The sequence below is a fragment of the Protopterus annectens genome, chromosome 1.part2 (genome assembly GCF_019279795.1).
Source record: "Protopterus annectens isolate FY-2018-M chromosome 1.part2, PAN1.0, whole genome shotgun sequence".
Taxonomy (NCBI): Eukaryota; Metazoa; Chordata; order Ceratodontiformes; family Protopteridae; genus Protopterus; species Protopterus annectens.
This window is the reverse complement of record NC_056727.1, coordinates 887,558,306-887,576,691: the sequence shown is the minus strand read 5'-3', so window position 1 is coordinate 887,576,691 and position 18,386 is coordinate 887,558,306. Positions and strand designations below refer to the sequence as shown.

General features: G+C 41.5%; 1 protein-coding gene across 2 annotated transcripts in view; it reads left to right on the top strand.

Moving 5' to 3' along the window:
* Positions 1 to 18,386, top strand: part of KIAA0319L (KIAA0319 like) — a 1,767,873-nt gene that overhangs the window by 763,824 nt on the left and 985,663 nt on the right. For both annotated transcript variants that reach the window (XM_044059462.1, XM_044059468.1), the window contains exon 7: positions 12,705 to 12,792. In XM_044059462.1, coding sequence (XP_043915397.1) covers positions 12,705 to 12,792 — 88 coding nt within the window. The remainder of the gene's footprint in view (positions 1 to 12,704; positions 12,793 to 18,386) is intronic.

The window sequence follows — 18,386 nt, the reverse complement described above, 5'->3', positions numbered from 1 at the left end:
GACTTTCTAACCACTCTTTTTAACGATGGTGCCAGCAGTTCCACAGTCAAAGTACAACTGGCGGCAATTTCTCATTATCACATTGGCCATGACTCTAATCCTCTTATGTCAGCCAAATTGTGTAAAATTTTTCTTAAAGGTACTTTTCTTCTCAGGCCCCCTGTAAAACAAGCAGTTCCTCCTTGGGACCTCTCTTTGGTTCTACAGGCCTTGACCGCCGTTCGAGCCAGCGGCTACGGTGGATCTCAAATTCTTGTCCTACAAGACAGCCTTTTTGGTAGCCATTACATCGGCCAAGAGAGTTTCTGAGCTTCAAGCATTATCAGCTAAACCTCCTTACTTGGTATTTCATCCGGACCGTGTCTACCTCAGGACCAACCCGTCCTTTCTTCCTAAAGTCGCTTCTGAAGCAAACATCAATCAATCCATTAACCTCCCTGTTTTCTTCCCTAATTATGAAAACAAAGGTGAATATAAGCTTCACTCATTAGATGTTCACAGGCAACTTAGATTTTATCTAAACAGGACGGCTGGTCATAGGCAATCCGACCAGTTGTTTATTTCCTTTGCAAAATTTAATTTGGGCAAGCCAATTTCTAAAGTTTCTCTGTCCCGCTGGATTTCACAGTGCATCTTATTGGCTTATCAAGCTTCAGGAAGGCCCGACGGAGGGTGTTCATGCCCATTCAACCCGGTCAGTATCTACCTCGGCAGCCTTCAAGGCTAGGATTCCTCTAGATGATATTTGTGCAGCAGCCACGTGGGCTTCATCTCATACTTTTATTTCCCACTATAAGTTGGATCTTGCATCTAGGGGTAGAGCATCCTTTGGCTCCGCGGTGCTCCGGAATATCCTTCCATGATGGCGCCCAAGATTCAGGTAGCTGGGGACTCTGTCCCACAGGTTGCAGACAAATGAATATCCTACTTCAGATTTAGAAGTTATGTACTCACCATAACGTTCCATCTGAGTAGGTGTATTCATTTGTCTGCAACCATCCCGCCCTCCTATCCCCCTGGCCTTTCAGTTTCCTGCATATTCTATGTTACCCTTTTCAGGGTGTTGTTGCTTTGGCAAACTCGATCTGAGGTCATGAGGGTAGAGCAGGGCATTATGGGTGAGGGGAGGAGCTGAGAGCTTGGCTCCATAGCTGGAAAACCATGCCGGTTCGGATCCGATATCGGATCCATAACCCACAGGTTGCAGACAAATGAATACACCTACTCAGATGGAACGTTATGGTGAGTACATAACTTCTAATTATTGCATATGGCATGGTGGGCTTAGTAGACTTGATCTCCTGAGGTACACATCTCGTGCTCCCACTAGCTGTCACTCATTTGACGAGCTAGAGTCAACTCTTTTCCCCTGGAGACGGGGAAGTTGGCAGTGTTTGCATCAATGGGAGCACTGAATCTGAGATAAGCAGTAACTGTGGCTGGCAGGCATACTGTTAACAGCTGACCTTATGGTAGGTGGAGGCTGAATAGTGTAACTTGGGTCTTCTGCAGACTAGACAAGCAGCATCTGACCTTAATAGCTTACGTATGTGGACAGTATCTAGATACAAGTCCACCAGAAGCTGAAAGCTGCATTCAGGTCTGATAGTGTTCATTTCTGATTCTTTTTCACTGACAGGTTGGAGAGGTTTGTGATTTGATTCTGCTCTCTCCTTGAGGCTTCTTTGTCTGTTTGTTATTGAACAGTTAAGATCCCCTAGTTTTCAAGATTGAAAAAACATTGTTTGCATTGCTGTAAATGTTGGAGCCTTGTGGGCAAAAGCCCTCCAGCATGACAGGGTAGAAAGTGCTTTATAGAGCCTTTTGACTTGCAGCATGTTAAAGACAACCACAACACTGTTCCTTTTCAATCACCATACTCTGATAATCATTGTCCCACTGGATAATGTACCAGTGAAATGCTAAGATGTCCCTCAAGGATGCATCTGCAGTCCTTACAAATGGGTTGTCCTGTCGTCAGGCAGCCCTTCGGTCGGCCGGATTCCAAAGTCTGGGTCTGGCCTCGGCTGGTGTCGCACTTCACCCGACGTCATCTCTGCTGGTCTTCAGGTATAAAGGCATCAGCCAACGCCATTTTCCTCAGTCTTTCTTGCCGCATGGCGCCCGAAGCAGAAGCTGTTCGCAAGTGCCGGTCGGTCAGATCCAGAGATTACTACTACCGAATACTACTTCGAAGACTTCTAAAAAGCTAAGTACCCCTTTGGGGACTCTTTCTTGCCTCAGCCAATGTCAGAAAAAGTGAATAACTGTTTAACTTGTGGGAAACAAATACCTCATAAAGATTTCCACTCTTACTGCTTACCTTGTTTAGGCCCAGACCACGACGTAGCAGCCTGTTTAGCCTGTGCTTCCTTCAACTGACGAACGCTTAGGCGTCGGTCGGAGTTTGCTGAACAGTTTTTCGGCTCAGATTTTGCGTACATTATGCCGTCGGATCCTCCGACTTCTCAAATTGTTAAGAAACGCAAAGAAAAAGACCGACACTCACGGTCCGCGGTTTCGGACGAAACCACGGTTAAGCAAACCGCGAGTGTCTCGGTTTCGGCCGAAACCGAGAAAATGGGTCAATCTTCAGCCGAATCCATGACTACTACCGAGGCCCCTGCTACCCAAGTTGAATCGGCCTCTGAAATTTTGCCTACTAATGTGGTTTCTCTAGAATCACCGGACACCATCCCTTTGGATGTCTCTACCCCAGCACGTGGTGCTGCTAGGCCTCCTGCAGCCATGTCTATAAAGGCCTTTGCCAGGGCTAAAGCAGCCAAAACTGCTAAGTCTGTGCCTGTTAAGCCCCCCTCTCACAGGCCCAGTTCCAGTTCCCAAATGCTTACTCTGGCAGAGGATCTCATCCCTTTAATAAGGGGATCCCAATCTCACCCAGACAGGGCCTCTCAACCTCCAGAAAAGAGACCTAGAGCAGAGCCCCCTGAGCCAGTGTCCTCAGATGACTCTTCTGATGATTCAGACAATACAGACCATCCAGAGGCTCCTTTTTCTACTTATGAAGATTCCGATGCTGAAGAATCTATACCTTCTGCCTCTCCACCAGAGGAATTTTCCTTTGGGGAAACCTTGCATGCCATGAGAGAGCAATTCCAATGGCAGGGACAAGATTTCTCAGATTCAAGAAAAGGCTTAGGACCTTTCTACACTTACCGCAACATAGGCCCTTAGCTATACCTCCAGTTCTTCCTGTTGTGGATGATGCATTCAATGATGCTTGCACTGCTCCTGATACTTTACCTCCAGCCCCTGCCAAGCCTGATAGGTTTTACAGGGTACCGGACACTCATCACCACTTATACAAGGCTCCTCTTGCAGATCCTGAGACTATCTCCCAGGGGCCTAAGGCAGTAGCCTCGACCTCAGCGAAAAACCCTCTCCCTTCTGAAAGGGAATCCAGGTCCTTAGAGAGATGGGGTAAAAAAGTATACACCTCTGCTACTCTCTCAGCTAGAGCTTTGAACTGTCAGTTTCATATGATCCAATACCAAGAGTTTATGCTTGATCAGTTAACTAAGAAACTGTCCTCTGATGATTCCTTAGATAAGAAATTTGTTTTAGAAATGGTGAATAACATTCAGCAGGTTAGTAACCATTCTTTAAAATGTGGCTATGATGCACTGGAGGCTTCATTTAGATCAGCCATGACTGGCACAGTTATAAGAAGGCATGCATGGTTGAAAGAGCAGGTCTTTCCGGATCATGTTAAAACAAAGCTATTAGATGCTCCTATGGATAAGGTCAGTCTATTTGGTCCTCCTGCCCAACAAGTAATGAAGAAAATGGAAGAGAAGGCAAAATCTGTACAAACAGTTAAAGATTTCTTACAGGTTCAGCCCCCAAGGTTTAGCAGGAACTGGCCTTCCAAAATTGGTCCTTTCCAGACTCCTCTAAATCTCAGAGAGGCAGGAATAGACGTTCCAGAGGCAGAAATCAATCCAGAGGAGGTGCCTACAGAGGACGCCAGTGGCAAGGCAATAACCAACGAGGCACAGACACAACCACTACCACTGCAACAGGACAATCACAGTGACTTGGCTCTGACACCGCCTACCAGGGAACAAATAGCAGCACCCTTAGGCGGAAAGTTAGCCTTATTTTCAAAAACTGGCACTATATCACAAGAGACAAGTGGATTTTGCAAACTATAGACCAAGGCTACAGGTTTCATTTCCACACCTTACCAGTAAAAAGTGGAATGCCAAACCTACCACCAAATCAAAAGACAGAAGCCCTAAAACAAATAGCTCAATTAACAAAGATGAGAGCTGTGGAAAGGGTACCACCTACAGAACAGGGCAAAGGATTTTACTCCAGACTTTTCCTAGTACCAAGAAAAGAGAAAAATTGGAGACCTATTCTCGACCTGTCCGCTTTAAACACATTCATCATTGTTCCAAAATTCAAAATGCTGACCCTACAGCAACTTCTTCCCATGCTGGGCAAGGAGTGTTGGCTGGTAACTCTAGATCTCAAGGAGGCATACCTGCACGTCCCCATATGACCAAATTGCAGAAGATACCTCAGATTTCTTGCAGGATCAGAGCATTATCAATTCTCAGCATTGCCCTTTGGCTTATCTACTGCGCCCAGAGTGTTCATGAAATGCCTGGCATCAGTAATCGCTCATTGCAGGCTACAGGGAATCCAAATTTACCCATACCTGGACGACTGCCTGATACAAGCGGACAACAAAAGCAAGCTGACACAAGACTTACAAAGAGTCATTTGCTTACTACAAGCCCTGGGATACACAGTCAATTTAAAAAAGTCAAGACTGATACCATCCCAAACAAGAACATTCTTGGGTGCAGAATTGGACACAGTAAAACAGATGGCATTCCTAACTGCAGAAAAACAAGAACAACTTCCTCTTTACTTCTTGGCATTAACAAAGCAGAACAAACTAACAGCAAGGAAAGTACTGCAGGCCTTGGGCTTCATGGCATCCTGCATAATCCTGGTCCCCCATGCCAGACTGCATATGAGAAAGCTACAGTGGTACCTAAAGAATTTATGGTCTCAACACAGGCACAGCTTAGAAACCGAAATACCACTAATCCCATGCCTGAAACAAGAATTCCTATGGTGGGCTCAAGCATGCCAGGCAAACCCAGGTTTGTCCTTCCACAACATTCAAGCAAGCCAAACCATCACAACGGACGCCTCAGACCTAGGTTGGGGGGCCCACATGTTGGACAAATGCATTCAAGGCTTATGGACTCCAGACCAGCTGCACCTGCATATAAATCAAAAAGAAATGCTGGCAGTGAAACTAGCAATCCAGAATTTCAGACCATTCCTCAAAGAAGGCCAATTGATGATAAGGACAGACAACACCACAGTCATGTGGTACATCAACAAACAGGGAGGCACTCATTCATACCCCCTATGTCGAATGACTCTGGACCTATGGAATATGGCTCTGAGCTACAACATTCAGTTACAGGCAATATTTGTACCGGGAAAAGAAAACATCCTAGCAGACATGTTAAGCAGAACTACCTCGGATGCTCACGAATGGATGCTACACCCGGACATCTTCAAGGCCATCACAAAGAAATGGGGAATACCACAAATAGACCTATTCGCATCCCCACTCAATCACCAGCTCAAGAAATTCTGCACAAGGACATACCACCCACTTGCTTGGAAGGTGGACTCTCTATCCTTCAGTTGGAAAGGCCTGACAGCATATGCATTTCCACCTCTTCCTTTGATGCACAAGGTACTACTGAAAATCAAAGAGGAACGTCCAAGGATAATTCTGATAGCTCCAAATTGGCCAAGACAACATTGGTATCCATTGCTGAGGAGCATGTCTCGGGGGGGGAACGTGGACACTACCCCTGATCCCTTTGATGTTAACTCAGAGCGACTACAACATCCTGCATCCAAACCTGAAAACTCTGCAACTGACTGCCTGGAACATTACATAGGAGCAACTAACCCAGATTTATCCCAAAGGGTTAAAGACATTATCCTTGAGGCCCGCAGACCTTCAACAAGAAGGAACTATGCAGGAAAATGGAAAAGGTTTGTCATTTGGAGTACTGAAAGAGGGAAAGATGTGTCAAAGATAGATATTGCCAACATCCTGGAGTATTTGGCAGAGCTTCTCCATACAGGCCTGTCCTATTCCTCCATCAAGATACATGCATCAGCTATTTCTGCAGAATACAGCTTCGATCCCCCTGTCTTCTCACATCCTCTACTCAGGCAGTTCCTCAGAGGAATCAAGAATGTAAAACCTCCTAGGAAACCACCATTACCAGCATGGGACTTGAACTTTGTGCTAGAAAAATTGACACTCCCTCCATTCGAACCAGCAGCAACAGCAGATCTTCAACACCTATCCTGGAAAACTGTTTTCCTACTGGCAATTACTTCAGCAAGAAGGGTTTCGGAACTACAGGCCTTAATGGCAGTACAACCCTTCCTAATCTTCCATCAAGATAGAGTGTCCATGAGAACTAATCCTACATTTATGCCTAAGGTGGTATCCAGAGTGTCTCTAAACCAGGCAATCCACCTACCTACCTTCTTCCCCAATCCACAGAACAGGGGGGAAAGACTGCTGCATACCTTGGATGTACATAGACAGTTGCGCTACTACCTGGACAGAACCAAGGGCAATAGAAAAACTGACCAGCTTCTAGTAGCTTATGCAACAGGAAGGGAAGGAAAAGCAATTTCCAAACAGACAATCTCCAAGTGGATAGGAAATTGCATAAGATTCTGTTACTCCTACCATGGAAAGCAAATTCCACAGAACATAAGGCCTCATTCTACAAGGGCTACAGCCACTACCACAGCTTTCTTACGAGGAGTGGCTACCAAGGACATTATTGAGGCTGCTACTTGGACCTCCGTACATACATTTGCCAAGCATTATAACTTACCTCTATACTCTAGATCCCAAGCAGGGTTTGCCACTGCTGTTTTGCAAGGGATCCTAACTACACCATAATTCTTCTTCCTCCTCCCCTAGTTTGGCTATGGTATTCTACCCATTTGTAAGGACTGCAGATGCATCCTTGAAGGACATAGTACAGTTTTGTACCTACCATAAATGTAGATGTCCGAACAGGATAGCATCTGCAGTCAGGATTACCCTCCCTCCTTCCCCTCTGTGGTACTCCTAGGGTATTTACCCACCTAATAGCTAGCTGGGGGGGATCTCTTATGGTGTATTTGTTTGTATATATGTACATACATGCTTACTTTTGTGTTTGCCTTCTACTTTTTGGAAACATTGGCATTTATCCAAAAATTTAGCTTACCAAGAGGGCAACTGGCATCTGGGGCAAGAAACACTGAGGAAAATGGCGTCGGCTGATCCTTTATACCCGAAGACCAGCAGAGATGACGTCGGGTGAAGTGCGACACCAGCCGAGGCCAGACCCAGACTTTGGAATCCGGCCGACCGAAGGGCTGCCTGACGACAGGACAACCCATTTGTAAGGACTGCAGATGCTATCCTGTTCAGACATCTACATTTATGGTAGGTACAAAACTGTACTTTTTTTATGCTTCAAGTCATGCAGAGCACTAGGTCTTTTATCATATTAGAACAATATTAGAACAATATTGAATGATGGAGAGATTAAGGGTAATGTGTTTGGATGGCATTTCTTGGAGTGAGCCATTGACCCTTTCTGTATTTAGCTGTACTGTATGCACAGCAGACACAGGTTGGAAGACTTTTGAATGTAGTCATTTGGGACCTTCACTGTATTTCCCCCTGTCCACTCCTTCTTTAAAACCTGGTGCTCTTCTCTTCCTTATGCTTCTTTCACAGTGTAAACACTGAGTTTGGGTCAGGATATTGATTATATTTGTTTCTTCTTCTAGAAGTCAAGTGTCTATGTCCAAAACTACAGCATCAAATTCCCAGCATGTAATCTTAATATCCATGACTGCTAGACTGTGTTCATTCAGTTTATTCAATATTGTAAGATTATTAGTATTCAATTATTTTGACAGGTACGGTTACCACAAAGTCTAGAAGTAAGTAGACTGGCTAGTTTCCCTATTTAAGAAGTTTTATTCATTGAAGACATCTTTACCTGACCTAGCAACAGGACAACTTGACAATCTTAAAAGAAAGATGAACTTTTTGAGGCAAGATAATAACTATGCCTTTTCCTTATCACATCTACTGCCTGAATGTGACCAGGCTTTCTTCTGCTTTGTAATTTGTGAGGAGAAAATATGTGTGTTATAATCCACTCTTCTGATCTTTCAGTTGTATTTTATGACATTTCATCATCCTGCCTGTTTTTTACTTTTTATTTATAATGGTGGTGCTGCGGTAGCGTTGTCGCCTCACAGTTAGACGTTGCCCGTTCGATTCTCAGTTAGAGCATCTTCTGTGTGGCGACATGCGTGAATGGGCGTTCCTTCGTTGAAGGTTGTGCGTTAGGCCTGGCAAGCCAGCACGTAAAAATCTACTGCCAATCATTAGCAGACCGGAGTTCCGCTGTGGCGACCCCTAACTGGAAAAAGCCGAAAGACCTTACTATTTATAAAATGTTTGTCTAATTTCTTGATTGAACTGGCTATATTTCACTCTGGGCCATCACTTTCCTGATTAGGTTTCCTTTTCATTCTGACATCAGCTATTGCCGTTCTTCCTCTTTCTGTTTTCGTTGTATGTTCTAAATGCTGTATGTTTTCCCCCAATACTTGATGCTGTACTTTACTAATCAGGAAACAGGATCACAACGCTCCTACTCCCACACATAGATACAGCTGCTAGAAATTGATTGGAAATATTTCTGAATTGTACTCCCACACATAGATACAGCTGCTAGAAATTGACTGGAAATATTTCAGAATTGTACTACCTCTGTGACATAGGATGGAGTCCTGATTATGTCCCTGTGTGACTCCAGTGTGGGTATTGGCCCTGGCACTGAACAGCCAGTCTAGGAAGGAGAAGAGGTAAGAAGCAATTTTTTTTTACTTCTCCCGGGATGCAGGTTGAAGGGTGTTTCACTGGGTACATCTCCCACTAATGTATCCACAGTGGTGTTTGAAAAGTTGGGGGAGCCGTCTGTTTGTAGGTGGGGTTGCATAGAGGGACTGTGTCACTCATTGAAGTAAGTGACTGTTCCGTAATGAACTTATTGCATACTCACCTGTAGAATGCTTAAGCAACATGTGAAGGGGATATGTAGGGCAGCAAGAAGTAAAATGTTGTTATGCCTGCCTGAAGGATGACCACACCATTATCAGCTCATTATACTCAGTAGGCTATGAATAGAGAAGGGTTAGAGTAAACGGCTACATGGTCATAAGATTTGTTGGGCAAGAAATAAATACTGCTAGATTGTATTTAGAGCAGGTTATAATTGTTGTTGAGAAATCAGGTTTAGTGCATCTTCCAAAATTCCTTAGTGCTGTAGTTATTAATTATGCACAGTAAAGTAGTCGACCTCATAACTTGTGATATCAAGATGGACAGTCATAATATCTAAATAGTTACTACAAAATGCAGATGAATAAACGTAATGGGGGAATGTTTAATCATTTCTGATCACTGATGAGACTTTACTAGGAAATACTTTATTAGTGCCTTGAAAACCCATGCATTACATGCTGAATTTCTCCCGCCAAGCATTAGAAAATACCGAATATTCACCTATTCTCCTGCCAGGTGCACATTCATATCAATTCTGTATGATGATTCCCCCTTGTTAGTTTGGAAGTAGGCCAAGAAAGAAAGCCCACTGAGAAAAAGAGGTTAAATTTCCACTGTGACATGAACATACAAGGAATTTAAATGACATGCTGACAATGACGTGCTGACAGTTTCATACAATCTAAGGGGAGAGGCTCATGATATTGAAATTGGGACACCAGCTTGTACCTGGGCATAAACACGCATTACTGTTTTCCTTTACTTATTTGACATTATGTGAAATCATAGTGAATAAAAACAAAACAAAAAGAATTAACAGTAGAATCCGATTTAATTTTGCCTCATTAGACTTGGAGCCGTTGCCATCCTACTGTGTTTCCTGATTGCAACCAAAACCTGTATGGAAGAATAATTTATGTGTATATTTATTAACAAGGTAAGGCATTGTGATGCACAGTTGCGAAATGGGTCAAAATTAATAAATATATGATGGAGTGGGTGGAGAAGAGTGTCAGGAGTGATTTTTGGCAGACGAGTACCAGTAAGAGTGAAAGGGAAGGTCTACAAGAGGGTAGTGAGACCAGCTATGTTATATGGGTTGGAGACAGTGGCATTGACAAAAAGGCAGGAGTCAGAGGTTGACGTGGCAGAGTTGAAGATGTTAAGATTTGCACTGGGTGTGACGAGGATGGACAGGATTAGGAATAAGTATATTAGAGGGTCAGCCCAGGTTGGAAGGTTTGGAGACAAAGCCAGAGAGGCAAGATTACGTTGGTTTGGACATGTGCTGAGGAGGGATGCAGAGTATATTGGGAAAAAGATGCTAAGGATGAAGCTGCCAGGTAACAGGAAAAGAGGAAGGCCTAAGATAAGGTTTATGGATGTGGTGAGAGAGGACATGCAGGTGGTTGGTGTGACAGAGCAAGTTGCAGAGGACAGGAAGAAATGGAAACAGTTGATCTGCTGTGGCGACTCCTAACGGGAGCAGCCGAAAGAAGAAGAAGATATGATTTTAACAAGCAACATATTGCAGTACGTAATAGCACAAAGTGATAGCCAGCAGCATCTTTGCAAGCATCTAATAGCAATAGCAAGTTCCTGCAGAAAAGTGGGTTGCTAATACAAGGTGAATTTATAACTGTATTCAGGGTTGCTTAGTTTTTAACCTGAGCATATTTTGCAAACACTATAAGCTCTTGTAATGACTAACATAATACAGAAGGATACAGAGACAATCAGAGCAGAATTAAACATTGGTCTAATAGAAATGGTAAAGTGATCCACATAACAGCATCAAAGAGTTGAATGGCACTTTAAGGCTGCATAGAAGGTTTTGTAATAGTAAGAATATACCTGAAATAAACTGTGCTGGTACACAGGGTAATACAAGCACTTGTAATTGTTCATTAATCTACCCCACCGTACAAAACTAGTTAATAAAAGAAGTATGCATCAAGCTTTAGCAGTCAAGCAATAGAGTGGTGTGGCACATATTTCAAACTAATGCAGACTTGATCTAGAAAAAGGCTTAGTTAACTGATGAGTCTTGAAAAAAATAAATTCCAGTGTAGACCAGACATCAAACTGCCCTAACAGCTTTACTCAAATTGCATTTGCTATGCCCTAGGTCACTAAAAATACATGGAGGCATGTAAAGAATGAGTTTAAGGATATTAGGACTCATGGTAACCATAGATCTGAAGTAAGTATCTGAGACTAACTTGAAGGGTACACTGCAGTGTGAAGACAGTCAATTAAAATATTAATATGAATTAAAGTAAAATGGGTATTTTAATAATGTGTACTGTTTTAGCCAGCATAATTTACTGTTACATGAATTGCATACCTTTCATTTTAATGTGTAATAAATAGAAAATAGTATAAAAATTATAGGGATTTTATTGCAAAACCATGCTTATTCCTATTCCAAGCCAGTTTATTTCATTCTAGCATGCAGAGTGTGGGCTGTCATTGCTGACTGGTTGTAAACAGGTACTTAAAGAACCAATATAGCTAGAAATTGAAAACATGTATATATTTTATGTGTTTGTACCTTATCTTAATGTTCTGTGCAATATTAATGTTCCTTTGGCATGTCACTCTTTTTTTTCTAATTCAGAATTACCAGATGGGGGAGGCATACTTGTTTTTTGGTTAAACCCTCTCTTTTTCGAAGTGTACTTTGCAATTTGAGTATAAGGTTATAGTGCCCAACCTTTTCATACAGGATCTGCTTTAATTAAATGACAATAATTAGAATTGCTGCTTACTGTGAGAATCTGTGGACATTGTCAATATTTTTCTCATTTGGCTCACTGTGGTTTGTGCTCTTATGTTAAATATACTTTAATGAGTTTGTTCTTCTTACTGCAAAATAGTACTCAAACTAGTTTTTTTGAAAAATTGGGACTAAATTAATTTAAAGAACTGGCTGTCATTGACTTTTTTTGTCAGTGGTATAATACCTCTTAACATATCAGCCCTAGCTGCTCTCTGACACTGCACAGTAGGAGAGCTATGGATCCCAGCAAATCAGTAAATTTGTGGAACCAGCAGGAGGGAAAGGGTGAGTCACAGTACATTGTAAGAGACGTGTGAATTCCCCAGAGACGTGGTTTGTTTATCATTCCATTGGGAGGGAGATAAACTTTGTTCTATGAGTTTTTGCAAGAGCTTTAAACCTAAACTTGAAAATGTGATTGCTACCAGGGTGAAAGATTCACAGAGTATCAATAAAATTCCAACCGTGCATTTAGACCCAATATGTTGTACACTAAGGAAGTCCAGTAGCATCAACAAACACCTTAAAAAGAAGAAAAACAGCTAAGTTGGAATTTATTTCTGCAGGTCAGTATGGGTTAATTTTGTAAGAAGGAAGGCTCATTCTGAGAGGAAGAAATTCTAAGCTGTAGTTGCCTTTTAATATGTTTACACATGGCCTTCTTGCGTGACAGCCACTTCTTAGATGCTTTGTAAGTAGTTGTGAAATGAATTGTGTTATGTCATAAATTGTTTTATGTGTTTTAATTTGTAGCTCACTGTTGGCTTGTATGAGTTTGAAGTGACTGTTGATGGAGAGAACGCACATGGTGAAGGATTTGTGAACGTAACTGTTAACCCAGGTGAGCAGGATATTATGGTCATTGCTTCTTACTTTTCCGCTTGTAGAAGTCTTCAGTAATAGAGTCCTATGTTTCCTATTGTAACTTGATTCAGCCACAGTGAATTTATCCTTAGAATTAATGTGCCAAAGACAGATGTTCATATCTATGTAAATTCACCATGTACGGAAGTTCTTTTGTGATGCTGTGGTACCCATTTTAGCTCTGATTATTAATTTTCCTTGCTTCACTAAGTCCATTTGCATTGGAGGAAATTGAAAGAAAAAGTATACTATAAATTTAACCCACGTGTAAACAGTACTGCAAAGTTAACAGCCTTGGTGATTTTTCAGCATTGGGAAATGTTTTAAGGGCTGTGATTTCATAAACGGTAGCACAAAACACAGTACTTAGTAGCCATGCAAAGGGTGCAGGGTTAAAAGACAGTATGTAACAAGTGTCTTCTTGGATTTGATCTGACCTGTGCAGTAAACTGCTGCAGAAGTGTACATTGCTCATCTATGAATCTCAGCCCTAGTGCAGAACATTTGTATACATGTGATTTTGTTGTTTGGTAAAGTTTTGTTATCCCTGTACACCAAAAGGTTTATACCAGAAATGTATGACTTTTTTGGCAAGTGGTCAACACATCAGATTAGGCAAGGTCGGGGGGCTACATTATAATATTTCTGCTTTTTATGCCTACCTCAGAACTGGCTTATTTGGAGAGCAGGTAAGAACAAAAATAATTTCTGTGAACCATGTGTAAAGGAGTATGCTAAGTAGCTGCAGATAGCACTGTGCATTTCAGATTTACTTAAATCATAAATTATTTTATGTGCTTTTTTTGCCATAACTGTGCAAACCCTGGTGAATGTTTTTTTGCAGCTAGCTTAAAACTGTTTCAAACCTAATTTAAATTCATGGATAGGAGTGCTACTGAAAATATGGAAAAAAATTCTTAATGCTGCTCAACCTTCCCAAAAAGAGCATTAGAAGATGTAAAGCACTTTATTTTCAGAACTACCAGTCATCACTCTTTAGCCAAACAAAAAAACTGGTACCAAGTTTAACCAAATTATGGTCTGCAACAAAGAAATAACTAACTCGCTAAGCAAGACATATTAGCCAACAAATGTCCAGTCACAACAGATTTCCTCAATTAATTCAGCCAGCCCACACCCGCTATAATCCTAAAGGCACCTTGAGGGACCACAGTCTACAACTACATTCTATTATTCTGTTTCGGAGTCACTAGAACATTGGAAATTGAAGGAACTATCAAGGAAATCCTAAATGATGGGCCTTCTAGGTCAGACAGTCTGCAGCTGTGGTTCATCAAAGCCTGTGCTGAGCATGTAGTTCGCCCTTTACAACCTTTGTCTATATGTCAGGATGTTGTCCCCCACCCATATCCATTCTACCAGCTTTCAGCAAAGTCCTAGAAAAATTGGTGTACCACCATCTTTCAAAGTACATTTCAAACCAGAGTCCAGCACTGTTTCTGAACAGGCAAGAGCACTACAAAAGCCCTCTTTACTTCAACTGATGGTATCTTTGCATCAGTAGACAAAAGACAACAAACAGGAGCAATTATTCGTAGATCTTACAAAAGCCCATGAGACATTTGGCCACTGGCACTTCCAAAGAAACTTAACACATGGAATTAGCAGCAGAGCCTGCTGTGTTTACAAACTTATCTAATTTAACTTTCTCATTTAGAATAGGCTTATCTACCTCCTCTAAGGCACCATTAGACAAAGGAGTTCCCCAAGGCTCAGTTCTCTCACATTTGCTTTTCTACCTTTCTGTCAAGAACCTAGCAGAAGTTAGCCTCACACTCCCAGTGATACTTTATGCGGATGACATGCCCATCTATAGATCTGTCACCTCACACCAAAAATCTAATAACCTAGCAGAAGTCAGACCCTCAATCCTAATAATACTTCATTCATTTGTCATCAACTCTATCAACTGGAGGAACCTTGGATTCTGGACCCAGTTCCAGATCTGCTGACACATTCGTCAGGGGCCCTTCATCCCTCTCTTCATTCCCTCAGACTGAAAGCTTGGCTGCTTCGATTCCCAACCTAGCCAGGTCACACACCTTCTCCTCAGAGGTACAGCATATTCTTGTAGCTTCACATAAAGCTTCCACTAGAATGTTGTATGCTAGCAAATGAAAGCAATTGCTTTTTGAGCCTCCTAGAATAATATTGATCCTTATGTTGTCTAAGCTTTTTCATGAAGGTGCTGCGGCTGCCACTGTAAGAGTTCAGTTGGCTGCAATTTTGAATTTCCACCTCGGATCTGAAGGTTCTAACCTAATGTCTCACAGACTATGTAGGGCCTTCTTAAAGGGTACTATTCACTTTAGACCGCCTGTTAGACGACCTTTTACTCCCTGGAATCTAAATTTTGTGCTGTCACAGATTATTCGCCCTCCCTTTGAGCCTGCATCATCCTGCCATTTAAAATTTCTCTCTTGGAAAAAATTTTCTTGGTAGCCATTACCTCAGCACGTAGAGTGTCCGAGCTCCAAGCCCCATCTATCAAACCCCCATATTTGGTGTTTCATCCTGACAGAGTGTTACTGAGGACTAATCCTTCGCTAACCTGAATCAAACTGTCAAACTTTCAACTTTTTTCAGTAACCATTCTTACAAGTTGGAGGATATGTTGCATAAGCTTGATGTTCACAGACAATTGAGATTTCTGTTTGGACAGAACAAAGGAATTTAGAAAATTTGAGCAACTCTTTGTTTCTCATGCTGACACTAAGAAAGGGCTACCAGTGTCTAAAGTTAGCCTTTCCAAATGGTTAACTGACCGCATTAACTTTACATCATCCTCCGCGAACCAACCATTAGAACATGGCGTGAATGCACATTCCACTAGGGCTGTTTCCACATCAGCTTATGCGCCTCGATTGCCTTTGGACACTTTATGTGCAGCTGCCACTTGGTTTAAGCCGCATACCTTTATCACTCATTACAAAGTAGACAGAGCTTCCTTTGGTTCCACTGTCCTCAGAGGAATATACTCCCATGAGCCACCCAGGATTAGGGTGCTTGGGATGCTACCCATGTGTAAGAATGAACGGCAAGATTGAACAACTTCACATAAAGAAGTTATGTACTTACCGTAACGTTCCATGTGAGTTGTTCATCTCGCCTTCATTCTTACATTCCCACCCACCTTCCCCCTCCAGGTTCTGAAGAATGAGTAAGACTTGTGATCTGGTGGGTCTTTTTATACAACTTCGTACTCTGGCTGGAGTACCTGTTATGTGTTATGTCTGTTACATGCTGTTATCAGCAGACTAGATCTGGGGTAGGACAGAGAGCATCATGGGGTGGGGATTTGGCCTTGAGCTGCTCTGGGATCTTGAGCTTGTGGGGGCGGCCGACTCAGAGCCGATGGATCGGTCTCCGAACCATGTGTAAGAATGAAGGTGCGATGAACAACTCACATGGAACGTTATGGTAAGTGCATAACTTCTTTTTATGGATTATGTGTGAAGTAAAGGATGTAGTGTAGAAAATCTAATTTAGTCTGAATTGGGTAACTTCACAGCATGATAGAACAATGAGTCCCCAAATTAAGGAGAGACCGGTGGAATCGGAAGCAAATGATCATTTGCCATATGAAGATACTTTGAAGCCTTCATTAAGAAACCAGTACAAAAGTTCAGTTGGAGTTTCGCAGTAAGGGATGGAAGAGGAAATGGTGGCATTTCTGACACAGTTAATGTTGTGGCATGATGGGCTAGTGAGTTCCCATATGAAAGAACAATGGATAATGCATGATGACTATAAAGAAAGTATGGCACAGGAAGATGTTCTGGAATTTTTGTAGAATGCCCACGGGAAACAGAGAACAAAGAATCTGCCCTTGGTTCAGAAAAAAATGATCTAAGGGAAGAGTTACTTGATTCAATAGATATGGATAGACATGTTAAGATCAGTGAAAGAAATTGATTGCAGAAAGTCAATAAGACCCAAAATGTTTGAAGTTTTATGAAACAAATGAACACAGTAATTGAGTGTTCACAGAAATTCATGTGATATAACAGATGTAAATAGGATATATTACTGTGCCGCTAACTTATTAACAGATAAAGTTTTATCACAAAAAACACAGGGCAGTAAGGGAAAGGAAGACAAGAAATCAAATACTGTCATGGTAGTATTGAATAAAAAAAACTATTAAGAGATCAAGGCAAGAAGTGTTTCCATTAACGAGTACAGGAGAGGGAACAAATTAACAAAAAATACTTAGAGATGTAGATGTGATACAAGCAAAGCACAACAGACCAGGATCTATCCTATAGTATTACAGATAACCTAAGGATGTCAGCACAGGCAGAAAAACCTAGAAGATATGCAGATAAATATAAAGGAAAAGTACAAAATGAGCAATTTATTGATGACCCAAAAGTTGTGTGGAGAATTGGGAAACAAAGCAAAAGGAGTAGAAATACCACCAAAAAAGGAAGATATAGACACCTTTTGGAGAAATATCTGTGAAGATCCTGTGGAACATCTGAATGGATTGAAATAAAAGAAACAGTAAGATGTTCAAATGTACAGGATATGAAATGGGATGATAAAACACCCAGAGAAAATGAAACAAAGTTATGAAAAGCTCATGACTGGAAAACTCCAGGCCCAGATGCAGTACCTAATTTATGACTAAAAGTATTGACACCTTTGCATGAAGATTTAACCCTGAGTGAGAACTATTTATATGTATACCCTGAACAGACACCAACCCAGTTACCAACGGAAGTACAATATTCTTCCTTAAGGGTGAACCTGCAAGATCTCCTAAAAGCTATAGACCAGTAACTTGCCTTCCAGTGATGTATACGTTATACACTGGAATTGATGCTGATAGAGTTTATAATCATTTGGAAGAAAACTCAGTCATTGCAAGAAAACAAAAGGGTAACAAAAAAAGTCATATGGAATAAAGAATCATTGTCTTTAATTAAAATCATAATGGAGAATTGTAAAAAGGGGAAGAATCTAAGTATGTGTGGAATAAAGAATCGTTTGTCGTTGGTCATAATGAAGAATTGTAAAAAAGGGAAGAATGGTAGGTATGGCATGGATAGACTACAAAAAAATTTGACAACATTCCACATTCATGGATAAAGGAGTGCTTACAGATGTGTAAGGTGCACTCTACATTGATCAATTACACTACAGTGACCATGAAACAGTGGAAAACCACTTTGTAGCTAAACTATATAAAGGATGGATTATTATCCCAGGGATACAATTTCAGAGTGGTATTTTCCAGGGATTACTCTGTCACTGCTGCTGTTTTGTCTTACCCTTAACCCATTAAGCTGTCTACGTAACAAATTAAGTCATGGTTACAATTTGTTTCCCAGAAAACAGCAAAGTGTAAAAAGACTTCTCTGTATGTGGATGATTTAAAACTATGTAGGTCATCAGATGAGGAACTGAAGGCACAACTGTAAGTGGCCAAAACTTTCTCAGATGATACAAGAATGTCATTTGGTCTTGATAAATGTGCATAAGCAACCTTTAGAGCAGGAAAGCTGGAGCACCAAGAAAATATCAGTCTGGGACAGGAATGTGATA